General features: G+C 54.4%; 1 protein-coding gene across 3 annotated transcripts in view; it reads right to left on the bottom strand.

Moving 5' to 3' along the window:
- Nucleotides 1–17,739, bottom strand: part of COL22A1 (collagen type XXII alpha 1 chain) — a 260,760-nt gene that overhangs the window by 226,550 nt on the left and 16,471 nt on the right. For all 3 annotated transcript variants that reach the window (XM_086695892.1, XM_086695894.1, XM_086695893.1), the window contains exons 2-3: nucleotides 13,008–13,146; nucleotides 9,631–10,197 (exon numbers count right to left, since the gene is read on the bottom strand). In XM_086695892.1, the coding sequence (XP_086552018.1) occupies nucleotides 9,631–10,197; nucleotides 13,008–13,101 (661 nt within the window). In that variant the 5' untranslated portion in view covers nucleotides 13,102–13,146. The remainder of the gene's footprint in view (nucleotides 1–9,630; nucleotides 10,198–13,007; nucleotides 13,147–17,739) is intronic.

Below are 17,739 nucleotides of genomic sequence, written 5' to 3'. Positions count from 1 at the left end.
GTCACCTTTGGGCACTCTGATGTCTGGCAAGTTCTATTTCATACAGGCTTTGCATAAAAATCGTGCAATAACACCGTGATAATAAGAACCACAGTCAATGAGCTGCCAGATTGGTAAATATCATCTCAATTTTACACACGAGGAAATCAAGTGTCTGAGAGGTGATGCCCTTGCTGAGGGGACCCCAGCTGGCAGGTGGCAGAGCTGGGATTCCACTCCAGTTCCCCTGCCTCAGATCAGGGTCTTGGCAATGCAGAAACTATGAGTCCCCTGCGTACAAGGGCCAAAGGGGGCCTTTTAAGTGCATATTCCCCCTGCTCTAGGGAGTAGGTGGTACTATTACCATTTCCATCTAACAGGGAAAACTAAAGCTGAAGAAAGTAATCTGTCCAAACAGAAACCTGACTTAACCCAGGCTTTTAGATCTGAGTCCCATCTGCTCAACGAGAAGACTATAAAGTCACATCTCCCGAGGGACAGAAGGCAGGATCCGAACCCAGGCCTTCCCTGAATTCTCGTCCCGGACACCTGCCCTCCACCCAAAACGATGCTTTCTCATAGGGGCCATATTGCCTCCCAGGGGCAAACACTGCTCAAGGGAGGGAGTGAGCAAGTCAAAGAGATTCCATGGCTTGGGCCCACCCAAGCTCAAGCAGCATAAACATACTGTTTGTATTCAATCTCAGAGAAGGAGGCAATTGCAACATTTACACAGAGTCGTTTAGGGGACATAACAACAAAAAAAAGAAAGATTGAGGAACACCTCCCTAAGTGAAAGGTAATCAACTCAATCACCGTTCCAGAAAATAGTGTATGTACACGTGCACATATACATAGATAAAATTTGTATATGTGTTATATGTAAATTATATATACATACACAAATTTCACATGCACACACACATACGTGTATATGTGCACACACGTGTTTCCACACATGTACGTATATACATGCATGTGCATTTATGTACACGTATGTATGTGCATGTGTGCACACACGTGCATATACTTGCATGTATGTGTGCCCGTGTGTACATGCATGTCTGCATGTATGTAAGTGCATATGCATGCATATGTACATTTGTGCATGTATACATGTGTGTATATATGTGTATGTGTGGATACATTTGCATTTCTATATGTGCACATGCACATATGCATATGCATATGAATATGCGTGTGCGCACGTGTGTATATCTGTGTGCATATACGTGAGTGCATATGTGTGCATATATGTGTATGTATATACTTGTGTGCATTCACATGTGCATATACTTGTATGTGTGTACACACATGTATTTGTATGTGCATATAGCTAATTGTGCACACACATGTGTGCATATGTGTGGGGGGGTGTACATGTGTGTGCGTAGCAAAAGCAAAGTGCATAGCATGTGCTCATGGCCACCACTGTGCCCAGTGCTTCCTATGTCCAATCCATGAGACCCCCACGACACTCCACAGCGTAGGAATGGTGCCAGCATCCTCTCTGTACGGCCGGAACAAGGCTGGAAAGACGCTAGGTACCTGGCCTGACTTTTCAGAGGGCGGGAGGCAGAGCTGGGTGTGACGAGCGCCAGCTCCAGCGAAGCGGAACTGCCCTGCCTGAGCACACTCTTGGAGGAACCGCCTGCGGGCACACACATGCAGGCACATGCGGAGTCCAGCATGAGGGAGACAGTACTACACTATCGTGAGAAGCCAGGACCCAGAAATAACGTGAGTGGTGGTCCGTCCAGAGGGTGGGGGGTGTGACAGCACACGCTCCCCCCTTCCCCAGCACAGTGGGACACACTCCCTGGCCCGAAGGGGCTACGGGCAGAATGTCCAGTTTTGACACGTGGGTCTTGGTTTCAGGAAGAGACAGCAGTCAGGCAGGGGCACACACTGAACAGCTCCCAGGGACCCTTTCCAGGCACGGGCCTGGCTGGGCACAGCTGGGGACACTCGCCTTCCCGGATGTGTGCAAATTCAAAATAACTGAAGGCTGGCTTCAGTTTTCCATCATTTCCCATAATTTTCTTATGAGATGTCCCAGCACATCATCAGAATTAGGCAGTCCGATTACAATTTCTGGGGAGTGACCCTGATCACAAGTTTTCCCAGGAGAAACTCCCCATGACCCGTAGGTAAAGGGCGGGCCCGGCCGGAATTGCTTCTTGAGGCTGATGCGGTCCCAAGGGCCAAGCCACAGACATCCACGTGGCGGCTCCAATCCCACAGCTGATGCCGCCACAGATTCCTCCCGGGCCTTCAGATCCATCCAGAGGACGAGCTGGGTCTTGAGGCCACACACGTTCCCAGATGCCCGTGTGTGTGTTGGGGGAGGGGGATATACGTCTGTATGTATATATGTGTGTGTGTGTGTGTGTGTGTTCTGTGTTTGTGTTGTATGCAGTGCGTGTATAGGTGTGCATATGGTGTTTGTGTTGTGGACGTGTGACGTGTGTGCATGTGTGTGTGTGTTGGGGAAGGAGAATATATGTCTGTGTGTGTGTGTGTGTGTGGTGTTTGTGTTGTATGTGGTGTGTGTATAGATGTGCACGTGTCTGTGTGGTTTTTGTGTTGTGGACACGTGATGTGTGTGTGCATGTGTGGTGTGTGTGTTGTATGTGGTGTGTGCATAGGGTTTGCACGTGCAAGTGTGTGTGTGTGGTGTGTGCCTTGATGGTACCACCAGTCTCCGGGCAGGCAGAGGGATGTGGATGGAGGCAGGAGTGTGGTCAGAAGGAAGTGGTCACTGGGGTCAATGCCACCAGCAGTCTGTGCCTTCTTTGAGGACTACAACACTCAGGTCCAGAGGGAGACGAGGCCCAAAGAAATTCAGGCTGGATGTGTGACCCAGGCATGCCAACGGCTGACCCAAAGCCCTTTTCTTGGGCATTACTACCGGTCATCAAGGGGACAGAGTATTCCGGGCTCTACTTCTGGCCAAGGGAAGACTCGTGGCTGGACTCCTTCTACTGCACACACCTGGAAATGTTAAGCCAGGAAACGAAGCCTCAATTTCCACCTCCTGAAGTGGGGGGTAACAACTACCCCCCTCCTCCAGCACGCAGACTGCACGCCTACCTACCCCAGCTGCCTCTGCCTGGAGCTCTGGGCGTGGACTGATCTTTGCCATCCCAAGCTCAACTCAATTCTTCTCTTCTCAAGGGGACTTCCTCTAGGAATGTCACTCTACATGCAGGATCACAGGTGTCTTATTCAAGGAGGAACCCTGCGCCTCAGAACAATGTCTGTGAGATAACAGGGGATCCATTACAATGTGTCGGGAAAAAAATAACCCAATACTGTAGAATCCTTAAAACATCCACACTTGTCAGGTGGTGTCTTTAAAGGTCCATCCAGTCCATTCCTAACTATGTAACTAAGTTGTGTTGTTTACTGAAAATGCACCACAAAAAGAAAAAAGGACAAAACAAATTATCAAATGAACCTAATAACTCACTTACAAGGCGATGGCCTGTTGATGAGCACAGTACAGAGCAAGGTGAGCCTTCGATGGCCACAGTGCCCACAGTGGGGCTAACCTGTGCCCCATCATGACAAAGGAGTGCGTAAGGAGGCACTCATCCTGCACACAGGGAACCGGGCTCGGGGGGACGGAACGAAAGCAGGGGAACCCACTGATTAAATGTAGAGCTGGGGTACAGATGCCAACATTTTTCCAGTGAGAGTCACAGGGGAACAATAAAATTAATCTCCCTGCCACACAAAACAAGTCAGTCTCCCTCTCTCTCCCCGCCTCTCCCCTCCCACCATATTGGTAAGTATAATATCCAGGAGTCTGGACTCTCACTGGAACAGCAACACAGCTAAGCACAAACACACCAACAAGAGACAGACAGAGACAGGGTGACTACGTGTCCTATGACAATGCACCACAGAAACATGGGAAACCCACACTAGGTTCTCAGCCTGGGAGCTAAGAGACAGGACCCAGGAAAGAGGCTCCTGCTCATGGGAGAGGGGAGAGAGGACCACCACCGAGTGTCCCCGAAATAGAAGGAGGAGGAGGGTCCAGCTGTGGCCAGCTGGCATTCCACAGGCTCACTCACGCCACCCGATAAGCTATATAAAGGTTGTTTTGTGGCCACGACAGAGCCCGGGGTGGAGAAAGCTCTTAATTACAGCCAGTGCTCTGGGGTTGGGCCCCGTCCGCAGCCTCCGCCCCACACACTGCAGGAAGCCAGGCTGAGATTGAGTCCCCTGGGAACCCGGTCAGGCCACAGAGGCAGGAGCGGATGCCACGACACGGAGGCACCTCCCTGCATGAGCCCAAGGCCGGGGGGGACAGTGAGCCACATACTGTTAGCTTTACTCGTTTGCTCAGCAAACAGCCACTGGTCCCCATGTGAGCCAGGCCTGCAGCAGGAACCAGCACCGTTCAGCATCAGAAATCCTAAGGATCACAGAGGGGCGGCCTGGCAGGCCTGACTCATGGCGGTGGACACGGTCACATCTCCCTGTGACCCCCTGGCGAGCCATGCAGGCCCCCTGTGCCTCAGTGCTGCCCACAGCATAGGGAGAGCCAGGAGATCTGTGCTGGGAATTTGGGGAGACATTAATGACATGGCGATTTAAAGATGCTCCCTAAATACCACAACTTCCTGGAAAGGACTCGGGACCTGGGTCAGACAGAACTGGGGGTAAACTCCCAGATCTCCTCCTTGCCTGCCGGGCCACCCTGGGGAGTGACTCTGACCCAGTCATCACGGACACTCAGGGGCAGTCACAGTGCAAGCCAGCATTGGGTGTGTGTGGCACACGTGAACTCTGACGGTGGATGTGAGCACAGGGTTAAGTCGTAAACACGTTGGAACAAATGAATTAGCAGCGCGAAGTATCCTATTTGCAGCCGTGGCCTAGGTGGCAGGATAGCAGGCTGGAATTCGAATGCAGCTCTTAGCAGAGTGTTGAACAAAGGCATCTCGAGATCCTGAGAAAAACAGGTCAGGTCCATAGGTGGCCAGGGACACTTGGGACAGAGAAGCTTCTGCAACCACCACCCCAGAGATGTTCTGTCCGTCTCAGGTCCCCTCCTGTTCCCACACTGTCCCCTCCTCGGCTCACCTGGTCCCTCTCAGCTGGGCTTCCAGACCAGACCAGCCACGGCTCACAGACCCCAACCTGTGCTGCCTTGGGGCTGCAGACACTGGCCCCTCACCCCCTGTGCACGACCTAAGGTTCATCTTCCCCTCTGAAGGGCAGCCCCGGGGAGCCTGCTGTCCCTCAGAGCCACCCTGCCTCCCATCTGTGGCCAAGCTGGAGGGAAAATGTGTTCTGGATGCAGTTGGACCTCAGTCCATCAACAGCAGCAGCATCAGCGTCTGGTGCTCAGGGAACAACAGACACCCTGGCTCCATTCGTTCACCTCCAGTGGCGTTGGGTCTGTCCCACTCGACGAAGCCGGGCGGCATCGTTGGCATGATTTAGCCCATCCCAGCCAGCCCGCCTTTTCCAGACCTTCATCAGCCTTCAAAATCTAACCGTTTGTCTCTGCTTGCCAAAATACGGGTGAGTTCAATATTTCAGTTCTTTTTGGGAATGATGTCGGGTTTGCCGAATATTCTTATTCTTTGCATTTGGAAGAGGGCAGTACTTCTAACATGCATATCACAACAGCAAACACAGAGCTAACCGCCAGTCTCCACCCTTAGGTCTAGGCGGCTCCTTCCACTTCCCGGGCTCTGTTCCGGGCACTCGGAAACCACAAGGAACAGAGTTTGCCCTCGTCAAGCTTATTCTTGTGTGTGAAGACAGACCCCGGGCAGATAAACTACCAGACACATGAAATTGCACGTGGTAACAGTGTCCACACTCCATCGGGTAATTAGCCGCCACTTTCCCGCCATCTCAAGGAGACAAAAGGTCCCCAAGGACAAAAAAGAATGTCCGATCCGTCACCGCATCCTGGCCCTTGGCATGTCTCCCAAAGGAGGAGTCACTCAGCGTGTGGTTGCCGAATGAATGAATGAGTAGGTCGGATCCAACTGAATGATCACTACACCAAAAACCCCACGCCGTTAGTCTGCGAATTTCCAGATCATCAGTGCAAAGCCCCTATTCAGAACAGCTCCTATTTGAGTTCCGAAGTCACCCAAAGGCATCTCCTCTGTGCCCAGGGACTTCTGGTCATTTGGATTTTGTGATGCTCCTGGATTTAATCTTACTCGATGCGGTTTGGTATCTTACTGTTAGCTATCTTATTTTATTTTGCTTTGTTTCTAATTGAAGCAATTGTAAGGGGATTTTGTTTCATTCATCACCAGAATAGACCAGGCCCTAGTCAGCTTACATCTGTATTTACAAAAGCAGATTCCCTCCAGACAGCTGAGCATAACTTAAATCTTCCGTCTGTTCAGGCATTTGGAGGACCCCGGCCACTGTGAGTTTTCTGAGCGTTGTCATGGGGAATATGTGGTGTCCCCGGCTGGCCAGCATCAGTGTCCACTTCTCTTGGTTACAGGGCCCCTGTTTCCCTGCATGGGTCACACATCCTCTCTTGAGGGGGGTGGGGATGGAAACGAGGACAGGGTCATGTAGTTTAGGCCCCAGTCAGCCTCCTTCCACTCTGGAGCTACAGTTTTGGTCTGGGGAGAGTCTCAGGCCCACACTTCTCTGTCAGACCAAATCCAGGCACGCTGGGCCCCAGTCTTGTCTGTCCTGGGGCTGGAGTCTCACATGGCCCTAAGATTCTCCACAGGTAGCCCCATGTGCCCCCCCACACACACCTGTTCTCCCCTCCTTCGCTACTATGACGCCATCACTTGGGCCCCTTGTTGGCTGCCGTCAGACAGGCTCAGGCCAGGGGAGGAGGGGAGACGAGGGGAGGGACAGAGGGCGGGTGGGGGCTTCCTTCCTGCTCCCTCTAGGCCATAGCTGAGGCAGCAGGTGCCTTCCCTGAGGGGACTTCGGCTCCTGTCACACGGCCTCCTCCCCCCACGGGGGTCTGGACACACCTCCGCCCTTGCCATCAGCCAGCTCCCCTCGCTGCCCATTCTCAGGGCCTCAGTATCCCTCACCAACCCCACCCCTCTTCAGTGAGCCATCCGTGCCAGGACCCAGATACAAAAGGCTACCAAGGACGGGGTTAGGCCAAGAAAGAACCTAGAAACAGCAGGAGCTGAGCGAGGCCTGGTCTCATCACTCAAGCCCATCTGACCTCTGGCCTTTCTGTCGTGTGTGAGGTCAATCTGCTTTATTCCCCAAGCCCATTAGAGTGGGGTCCTCTACTGCCTGTAAGCGGAACGCTGTCCTCGACTCAGAACCGAGGTCAGCGATGGCGCAACCTGAGTCCCGGGGCCTGGTGGGGGGCGGCCAGCGCGTGGAGGCTGAAGCCCCGGATTCCATCCCCAGCCCTGCTTTAACTGGGGAGCACAGCTCAGTGACTTGGCCTCTCTGGGGCTGTCCTCACCATTCCCAGAACCAACCCCCAGGCATGGAAGTTCTTCAGAATCTACATTCTGCTTGGCCCAACTCGAGAACCAGTCTGGACCGAGGCCGGCAGGAAGACACAATGCCAGTGGGCAGGGTCTAGAGGAGCACCCATGAGCCACCACGTGGGACTTTGGCCTCCCGGCTGGGCCTGACTCTCGTCAGCTCAGAGGTCAGTCCTGAGCCCTGGCCCTACCACACTGCCTCTCCTGCCTCCCTGCTCTTTCCCATCCTGGCTGGATCTCCCCGTCTGGCTCCTCCTACAGGCCTAGCAGCTGCCCCTTCCGGGAGCCTAGCAGGCTGCATGCTGTGTAAAGATCGCCATGATGTGCGTGGTTGCAATGCGGGTCAAGGGAAAGTCCATGGCCGACGCCTTCTACACTACTGCATGGGTTTCCTTCTCTTGGCATTCAGGGCATCAATCTCCTCATCTGTGGAATGGGTGTAGTCCTCGTGCTCCATCTATCCCCAGCACCGTTTGTCCCTGAATTTCTCCAGCAGTCCTACAAAGGGTCTCCTATCTGACTGTGTCACACCCCTGCACAAAACCCTTCCACAATCCATCTGAGCACACAAGGCCCTCCTTTACTGAGAGTCGGACAATCATACAAAACCACCAACCCGAGTTCCCTCCTTTACCACGGCAATACAGGTCCATGATTGTTCACAGACTGCATCATACCACCCCTCAATCCCTCATCCTACAGCTCAGGCATGTCCTGCTAAATGGTCTAAGTGTCACCTCCTCCAGGAAGTCCTCCCTCATTCTCAGGGTCATCACCGAGCACAAACACAGTAGGACCCCCTGAAATTCTGTGGCACGTTTATTAAGGTCACCCCCACTGTATTAAATCCTTTTTTATGCGTCTTTTTTGCCATCTAGACTATGAACACTCCAAGGGCAGGGGCTTTGTCTTCTCTTTGTCTACAGGCCCAGAAATCAGCACAAGGACCCACACACACTAGATCTCCAACATGTATCTAGGAATAAGTGAGTGGAGATTAAGTAGAGCAGGGCCAACAGAGGAAAGAGTCACAGAAAGGTAAAGGGCCCGAGGGCGTTCTGTTTCAGACACAGCTTAGCTGTTTTCTCACAGGGCTGCAGGCCAGGCCCCTTCCTGGGAGCAGACCCTCATGGCTCTCCCAAGTCATGGCCAGCTGCTCCCACCGCTGGCCCCAACCCCAAGGCTTCCCTGTCCCTGACAAGGGGTGACATTCTCAGTCCCTGGAAGTAGTCAGCAAAACAGAGGCTGGGACTCTGCTCCCAGCCCCCACCTGCTGGTCTTAGAGGCTGGGGGAGGTGGGGGTGGGTACCAAACACTGGTCATGACCCAGGAAGGACAAATATCACCCCAATGCAGCAGGCAGAACAGAAGCTGGACACAAGCCAGTGCACGGAAAACCCACTTCTCCCTTCCTGTCCTTTGGGGGAGGCTGTCCTGAGAATGATCCAACAAGGATGTTGGAGGTCAGCCTTCAGGGTCAGATCCCTGCCTGCTGCCCAACCTCCCCCATCCCCCATCCCTAGCCACAGTCAACAGATTCCAGACAACCTCGGGTTATCTCAGGGCACCAGGTCAACAGCACTTGGCCTCTGAGATATGCAGTGCCCAACCATGTAAGTGGCTGGCTGGGGGTCACAGGAACCTGCCTTGTGCCCATTTTCTTGGCCCATCTCTCAAGGCAATCCCTGGGGAGAGGAGAGGGCCCCATATATTTCACCTGCCATGTGCCTTAGGGAGGGCTTTGTGTGTAGGGCTCTGACCTCAACAGCCATGGAGGTAGCAGATATGTTCCCACCACAGAAATGCAGATCCCACTGCCTTGCATTTAACCATCTCTAAGTCTCTCAGGGTGGGCAGGGCTGAGGACATAGCCCCATTTTAATTTCCATCCAGCCTGCGCCCTGGAGGCGGAGCCTGGGGAGGAGCCAGGGTGTGGGCCCCGCCTCCAGCGCCGAACTGGTTTTCCCTGGTCACTGAGCCCTGGCAGGTGGACTGCGGCCTGCGCCTGCCATCAGCCCCTGCCCCGACACGCGCCCCTGCCTCCGCCGCCAGCCCCTGTCCACTGCTCCTGCTATCGGCCCCTACCCCGTCCCCTGCCTTCGGCCCCTGTCCCCTGCTCCTGCCACCTGCCCCCCACCCCTCCCCGCTGAGCAGTTCAGCACCCCCGCCCCCCGCGCCCACTCACTTTCGCACAGGCGGCGCCTCAGCTTGCCGCGGATCTTGTCGATGGCGTTGAAGTCGGACACGTGGAAGACGTGTGCGGACTTGGGCTCCGAGGCGATCTCCTCCAGCTCCTCCTTGAGCGCCGCCCCAACGCCCACGGCGAAGATGCGGATGCCCGCGCGGTGGGCGGCGGCCGCGGCGTCCATCACCAGGTCCTGGCTGCGGCCGTCGGTCAGGAGGATGGCCACCTGCTTGAAGGCGCGGTCCCCGGGGCGGCCGCCGGCCTGCGGCGAGAAGCTGTGGCGCGTGATGAAGCGCAGCGCATCGCCCGTGTTGGTGTTGCCGCCGTGGTAGGCCAGGTGCCGCGCCGCCGCCTTGACCTCCTCCCGTGAGCCAAAGAGGCCCAGCTCGAAGGCCGTGGCCGGCCGGTCGCTGTAGCGCACCACGCCCACGCGGGTGCGCTCGGGACCCACCTCGAAGGTGTCCACCAGGTTGGCCACCCACTGCCGCACCTTCTCAAAGTCCTCCTTGCCCACGCTGGAGGAGGTGTCCAAGAGGAAGACCAGGTCGTAGTGCACGGTCTTGCAGCCTGCAGGGGGAGAGGAAGGGCGACCTGGCCCAAATGCACTGAGAGAGGTCATGCCCTTGGGCCTGGAGGGGTTGGCGGGGGAGGGGGGGGGGCGCGCACTCCTGGGGGCCCTGGTCTGGCTGCCTTAAAGCTGCAAAACCTCGGTTCCTTAACTTCTCATGGTGATGAGCGTCCCCAAGTTTGCTGTGAGGTTCAGCTGCCAACGTGTGACCCCTTGCATAAAAGGGCTCAATGTTCAAGAAACACCATTGTACCGATTTCCTAAATAGTTTTGGTTTTGGTTACACAGTGACTGCATCGTTTGTTTGTTTGTTTAAACCTACTACAAATAATGCAGGATTGCAGAAAACGCAATCAAAAATGTTTTCAATGCTTATGTTTCCAGCTACGGAAAGTCAGCACTGCCAACCCGCAGCGTGTATACCTGTTAGTTTGTGTTTCTGCACAGTTCCTAGTGCACGTGGGACACACTCATACGTGGCTGTTTTCCGCACCTCCTGCGATGTGCTAGAAACCCATCTCCAGGGTGATGCAGCCGGTTTCCACGGCTGCAGGGATTCCACTGCACAGGTGCATGTAATTTACTTAGCCAGCACTCTCGTTGGTTGTTTAAACAGTTCACAGCATGCCAGCATTATAAACCACGTAAAATATACTGCACTCAGGGGCACCTGGGGGCTTAGTCGGTTGAGCCTCCGACTTCGGCTCAGGTCATGATCTCGTGGTTCATGGGTCCGAGCCCCACGTCAGGCTCTGTGCTGACACCTCAGAGCCTGGAGCCTGTTTCAGATTCTGTGTCTCCCTCTCTCTCTGCCCCTCCCCCCCTTGTGCTTTCTCTCCCTCTCTCTCTCTCCAAAGTAAATAAACATTAAAAAAAATTTTTAAAGTTCAAAAAACAGAAAAACAAGAACTCTGCATGTATTACACACACACACACACACACACACACACACACACACACACACACACACAGATACTTCCTTATCCCTATTCCCACCTAAGCCAGGGCCACTGTTGAATTTTCCACATCTACCTTTTAAACCCATGCTGCATTGTGCTGCCTAGAGCAGAGGTAAATCCCCCCACCTTCACCGGCTGGCTCCCTAACAGGATTAGAGCTTCTGGAGTGCTTGCCCAGATGTGTGGACTCAAGAGATAATTCCCGGGGAGTTTTTCTCCTTGACACAAAAGGTCATCTTTTTGTCTTTGGGACAATAGTGTTCTAGCCCGGGCAGGGTAATTGCTGCCGTGGACCAAGCAGGACCCAGCCTGTGGGCTGAAATCCTTGAGCACATTTGTTTTAAGGGTGCAGAAGGTTTCTTGTTCCTGAGGTCTCACCCAGGGGCCCTTTGGAGCTCTGAGTACATTCTCTCGGGGGGCGGGGGGGGGGGGAAACAGGTCAGGGAAGGGACTGCATCATGTGCACGTGAGAATTAAGTGTGTGTCTCAGGAAGGGCCCTGACCCCGGGACCGGTGCCCTCAGCTCTGCCACAGGTAAGGGCGGTGTGTGTGAGCCCTGCAGGTGACCGCCCCCCTCTGGCCCCACGTGTTTGACTCTACAAAATGAGGGCTTGGGAGAGATGGTTGCTGCCCCCCCGCCCTGCACTTCTGTTTTAATAATCCCGTATGTCACCGTGCTCTCAGGACCGTCTCAGTGGACGCAGAGCCCCACACTCCTCCCATGAAGACCAGGACGTCCATGGTCATTGCTGTCCTCCCAGCTAGCTGAGCTGGGCAGACAAATACATGAGGAGACTTGGGGAAAACAACACCGAAACACAAGCCCTGGGGTTTTTGTTTGGGTGTGTTTCCTTTGCAGGCTCAGGAACCTGGTGTGACTCAGGCGGGCACCTGCCTGTGTTCCCGCTCCTCCCCTGCTGGGGGCTTCGGGCCTGTCTGTGCCTCAGTTCCTCATCTGCAAAATGGGGCTGTGTTTTAGAGCCCGGTGACCTCCCTGCTCGAGGACCCCAGACAGCAGGCTCTGTGCTCGGCGCCCTGATACCGACCGGCTCGTGTTCCTGACCCCTCCTTCATGCCTCCACGCCGATGGCACCTTCCCCAGGAGGCCCTCAGGCGCGTGGACCAACCACCGCCACGCCTCACCCCTCCTGCCCCCGGCCGCCTCTTCCGCAGTGAACTTCCCACTCCCCTCTCCCCCGTCTCCTCCAGAGTCTCGTTGCCCTTGCGGTCCTGGCCACCTCTTCTGGCTGGACCCCAGCGTGTCCATGTCCCCCAGAGTGTGTCCCCAAATCCCTCACAGAGCAGGACAACGCGACACCATCCTACCCCTGCCCTCCGTCCCCAAGGCCCTGCGGGTTCTCTGCACACCCCACGGCCCACTCAGCACGTGTGTTCAGAGCTCATTCTTCTCACACCCTCCCCCACACTCACTCACCCACATGCTCACACACTCACATGCACCTAGACTCACACCCACACGTTTGCACACTCAACCCACCCTCACACACATACTCGCACACTCACTCAGGCTCACACAAACACACGCTCAGGTTATTTCACACACTTTCGTACACACAAACGTACCTCAGACTCTTGCACATGCACACTCATTTGCACACGCTCGTTTAGACACAAACTCACACCCGCACAACCACATTCGGCCAGACCCTTGCACACTCATCCACACTCATTCTCACGCGTGCACATGTACTCACATTCACAACCTTCACACAAACACACCGCCTCAGGCTCTTGCACACTCATTCACTCTCTCGCACCCCCACCCCCACGCATGGGCACACACAGCAGCTGCTCGGTGCCCGGTCTGGCACATTCTATGGCGTCCCCACCTGCCCTCTGGGCCCGACAGCCGCCGTCCCCGCTCCACAGCAACAGCAGCCACAGGAGGCAGGCCACGGCTCTCCCGCGCGTGGGAACATGCATCTCTCGGCCAGGAGGAGGCGGCACCAGGCTCTACGGGAACATACCCTGTGTGGACAAGACAACACCTTTGAGAAGGGCCCCGGCCCATGTGGGAGGGACTCCGCGCCCCCGCCGACCTCTCTCTCAGCCAACGACGTGGCCCTCGTGCGAGCGAACCCAGGACGCCTGCCCCGCGGGGGTCACCCAACCGTCCCTGCTTCCGGCCACCAGCAGACGCGCACCGAGGACCTGCCGTCCCCGCGGGACCGTGCCTGGGCACCGGCACCACGTTCTGATTGCAACCTCCACGTCGGGACGTGGGACAGGCGGTTTTATTTGTCTGATATGTTACCAGAGGACATCTTTGTACCTAAGCCTCTGCCCGCATGTAATTATTTCCTTAGGGCCCTCCGTGACATATCTTGAAAGGACCCTGACAGCAATGACCAAGCTTCTCTCTGGAGAGGCTGTACCGGCTCCCGCCAAGCGGGGGCATATGACGGAGCCCCTCACCGCATCCCTGGCGGCACGGACGTTATCATTCCCTCAGTCGTTGCCAACTCAGTAGGAGAGACCTTGTTTGGGTTTTTATTTTTCTTACTTTCGATGCATTTCTTTGCTCTATGACATTTACTAGCTAAGTGTATTTCTCCTACGTATCTTATTTTCATGTGGATATCCGCTTCCAAAAGTACTTGCCACTGTTTAAGCCATGAGACAGGAAAGGGAAAACAGCTAATAGGATTCTGAGCTATTTACCAGTTGCCCTCCTGTGCCAGGTGCTGAGGGCGGGCAGGTGAAGGACTCTGAACCACCCTCCCCAAGGGCAATGACACCTGGGAGACAGGTGACATGTGGGCCAGGGCAAGACAGGATAAGAAACACCAGCACCAGGGACGTTCAGGGGGTGACAGGAGCACCGGCAGGGGGCAGGGGGTGCTGTCACATGGTTATTTCAGGGGTAGGCCAGGACTCCTGGATGAGTGACACCCAAGCCAATTTTGGAAAACAGAGAAGGACTCCATCAGACAAGAGGCAGTTGATGATTTCAGGCAGAGGGAACAGCATGTGCAAAGTCCCAGAGGAGAGAGAAGGCAGGACACATGGAGACGTCCCTGGCCACATGGACAGGTATGTGGGCCCTTCTCAGGACAGGTTCCTGAATTCCCATGCTGGTCCCTGCCACCCTCAGGGCAAAATGCCCTCGTCTTGCCAGGGCACTAAAGGCCCCCTCGCAAGTACACAGGGTATACAACAGCCCAAATGACAATACCCCAAAAGTACGATACTCAGGAGGTGGCCACGGGAGCAAAAAGAAAGACACTTTCCCAAAATCGTATATGAAGGGGCAGAGGCCAAGGGTCAGGACCTGAGGGTTCAGGGGAAGAAGAGACACAGAGTCAGGGCAAGTCCCGCGGGTGGCCCAGCCTTCTCATCCTTCAAAGCTATATGAACGCACGGACTCGTCCTTGTTCTTCCTGTTGCCCAGAACCTAGAACAGTTCCCAGCACACAGTGGACATTTGACAAATAAATATTAGATTCAGTAGTGAGCCATGTGGTCACGTCATCTCATCATCTCGGGTGGCCAGGAGCCATTCATTTGAAGAACACGGACATTTCAAAAAGCCATGAAAGTGACTGAATGGCTGCCATTGATTATCTGCCGTGTGCCAGGTACTTTCTGATTGTTGAGCCAACTCCTGTGACCCTTCAAGGCAGGAATCATTGTCCCCACGTGCCAAAGGAGGGGACTGAGATGGAGAAGATACCAGTCTGTCCCCGGGTCACCAGAGGATGGACCGGGACTGGAACCCCAGCACCTTCTGGGCACGGAGCCCACTCTCTTTCCATGACCTCTGTGGATACATAAAATCCAAATATCACCACCAATTACTGAGCCATCATTTTTTAAAATGAAATAAGTAAGAATGTAGACGGAGGAGATAAATTGGTAACAGCCATAGTGTCCAGTGTTTTTCCAGGACTCAAGAAATTTGATAATTTCCCTCAGTGTGGAAACCAGGCTTCTTCCTCCAAGTCATAGTCTCCAAGTTTCTAGAGGAATCTTGGTCACACAACTTCCCAAATACACACACAAATAAAGAGAAAACAACAGGCCAATGTCTCTTATGAACAAGATGCAAACGTACTTAATGGAAGACTAGAAAACTGAACTCAGTAGCACACTGAAAGGGTTATACACCGCCACCACGTGGGATTCAGCTCAGGAATGCAAGGCTGGTTCAACACGCACATGCCAACCCATGTGATGCATTCGCCAGGAGAGCAAAGGACACACAGTGTCCCAACCAATACAGAAACACCTGACAACATCTAACTGCCTTTCACGATAAACACACTCAACACTCTAAGACAATAGGGAAACTTCTTTAGCATAACGAAGGCCACCTACGAAACCCAGATAATAACACACCCTACCCCACAGCGGGTTGTTGCAAGGGACTGTTGTAGGAACTGAATAATACAACTGCATGCAAAGCCCTTAGCCTGATGCCTGATGCCTCGACCGCTCTCAAGTCCACACGGCTGACATGAGCCAGAGCTGGGGCTTCAACCCAGCCCAGACCTGCTCCTTGAGGCCACCCGCCAAACAGGGTCCCTGCAGCTGGGCCGAGCCTGGCACCGCTTGAGAGCCTCTGAGCTGTCCACACGGTGCCTCTCCATCCTTACAATGACCCCAAGGGGCGGGTGTCGACATCCCCCTTTACAGGAGAGCAAGCTGAGGCTGAGAACAGGGGACATACCCTGGGCACACCCCACTGCCAAAGAGCAGGTGTGTGTATGTGTGTGTGTGTGTGTGCGTGTGTGCACACGTGTGTGTGAAAGGCCACTCAAGGCACTCAGAGACAATCACCCCTTGTCTGTAAGCTCCCCGGTGGGGTGGGGGGCATGTGTCCCCACCATCCGTCTCAAAGGCCGGCTATTTTGCCCCATGTGGGGCCCAGTGAGCACTGGTTGGGCTGAGAATCCCCAGTCTGGGTGTTTCCCTCTCGAGAAAGGGCTGGGGAGAGCCTGCCGACTGTGTGCCCTGGAAGTGCAATGCCTTTGCCAACACCCTCCCTGAGGTCTCGGCAAACTCGCAAGCCGCACTGCTCCCCCACCTCCCAGCGATGAACCTGGCAGGTGCCCGCGGCCCAGACAACTTCGCTAGATGCACACGGCCAGTCATGACAGCTGGACTGGCCTCAGGCCAGAAGGACACCGAACATGCCCTCTCCTGCTGGAACCGTAACAAGTACCACACCAGGTGAGGGCCTCACAGGTTAAGAGCCCAGAGTATCCAAACAGCAGGTATCAGGAGCTTCAGTGTGCTGTGTGAGAAACAGCACCCAGGGCTTAGCCACCTGCCTGTGACTCCACCGCTCAGGGCCGGGATGCGGTCCCAGGGCAATCTGACCAGAGGCCAGGCTCCAAATAGCTTGGGCTGTTAGAACCTGGCTGGAGAAACACTTAACTACTTAAGTGAAGACACAGCGTGGGCAAACAAGCAAAGGATACAGTCAATGAAACCAAATTCTGATCACCCAGCTTACAGGAAAGAAAAGAAGGACAGGGCGTCTGGGCAGCTCAGTCGGTTGAGCACCTGACTTTAGGTCATGATCTCATGGTCAGTGAGTTCAAGCCCTGAATCAGGCTCTGTGCTGACAGCTCCGAGCCTGGAGCCTGCTTCGGATTCTGCGTCTCCCTCTATCTCTGCCCCTCCCCTGCTCACACTCTGTTCTGTCTCTCAAAAATGAACAAACGTTTTTAAAAAATTGAAAAAAAAAAAAGAAGAGAAGGACATAAAGGGCAAAAGTAGGGAAGAAGGCTGATAATAACCAGAGGGAAGAGAATTTGGCTAAATCAGTCTACTAACTGATTTTCAAATGCTGACCCAGCCTCAGAGACCTGATAAAGCCCACTTGGCTAGAGTGTATACCTCTTCTTGTATATATGTTCGTATTCAATCGGCTAATATTTTGTTAGGGCCTTTTGCATCTATGTTCATGAGAGATATTGGTCTGTCTTTTTCTTTTCTTGGAATGTCTTTGCCTGGTTTTGGGATTGCAGTGATATTGGCTTCAGGGGGTGAGCTAGGAAATGTTCCCTATGCTTCTTTCCTCTGGAAGAGATTGTAGAGGACACGATGGCCTTCTGCCCAGGAATACCTGGAATGTTCATGGCAAAATACCCCCTGAGGTAGGCAGATTCTGGTATGGAGTCCCGGCTTTCCTCCTTAGCCATATGAATGACCGTTTTATCCTCATAAAATGGGGGCGATCTCTACATCAGCGGGGTGCTGTGAGGGTTCCACAAAATGCTTTCCGGGAAGGTGCCAGCACAGACCAAGTATGCAGAAAAGCTGGGGTTTGGGGGAGCCCATCTCCTTGCCTTCCCCAGCCAACCTCAGGTGGCAGTCCCAGAAAGCATGGTGCCATGATTCCATCTCTCTCTCTCCCTCCCTCTCTCTCTCTCCAGTCTCTGAGCTCTCTCCAGGGCCCAGCTGCCCAGCTGGCATGATGTAGGCCACACCCTGTCCCTGGGAGGCAGAGCTCGGCCATTAGCCTCCAAAAGTCCAGCAATTAATTTGCTGAGCCGAGTTCTTGCCACAAGCCAGCCGATTGCCATAGTAACCAGTGTTCCCTATTCAGGCTCC

Source organism: Puma concolor, chromosome F2 (assembly GCF_028749965.1).
Source record: "Puma concolor isolate L17-30 chromosome F2, mPumCon1.1.hap2, whole genome shotgun sequence".
In the NCBI taxonomy this organism is placed as follows: Eukaryota; Metazoa; Chordata; class Mammalia; order Carnivora; family Felidae; genus Puma; species Puma concolor.
The sequence above is the reverse complement of the archived record's forward strand: the minus strand, read 5'-3'. Positions and strand labels throughout refer to the sequence as shown.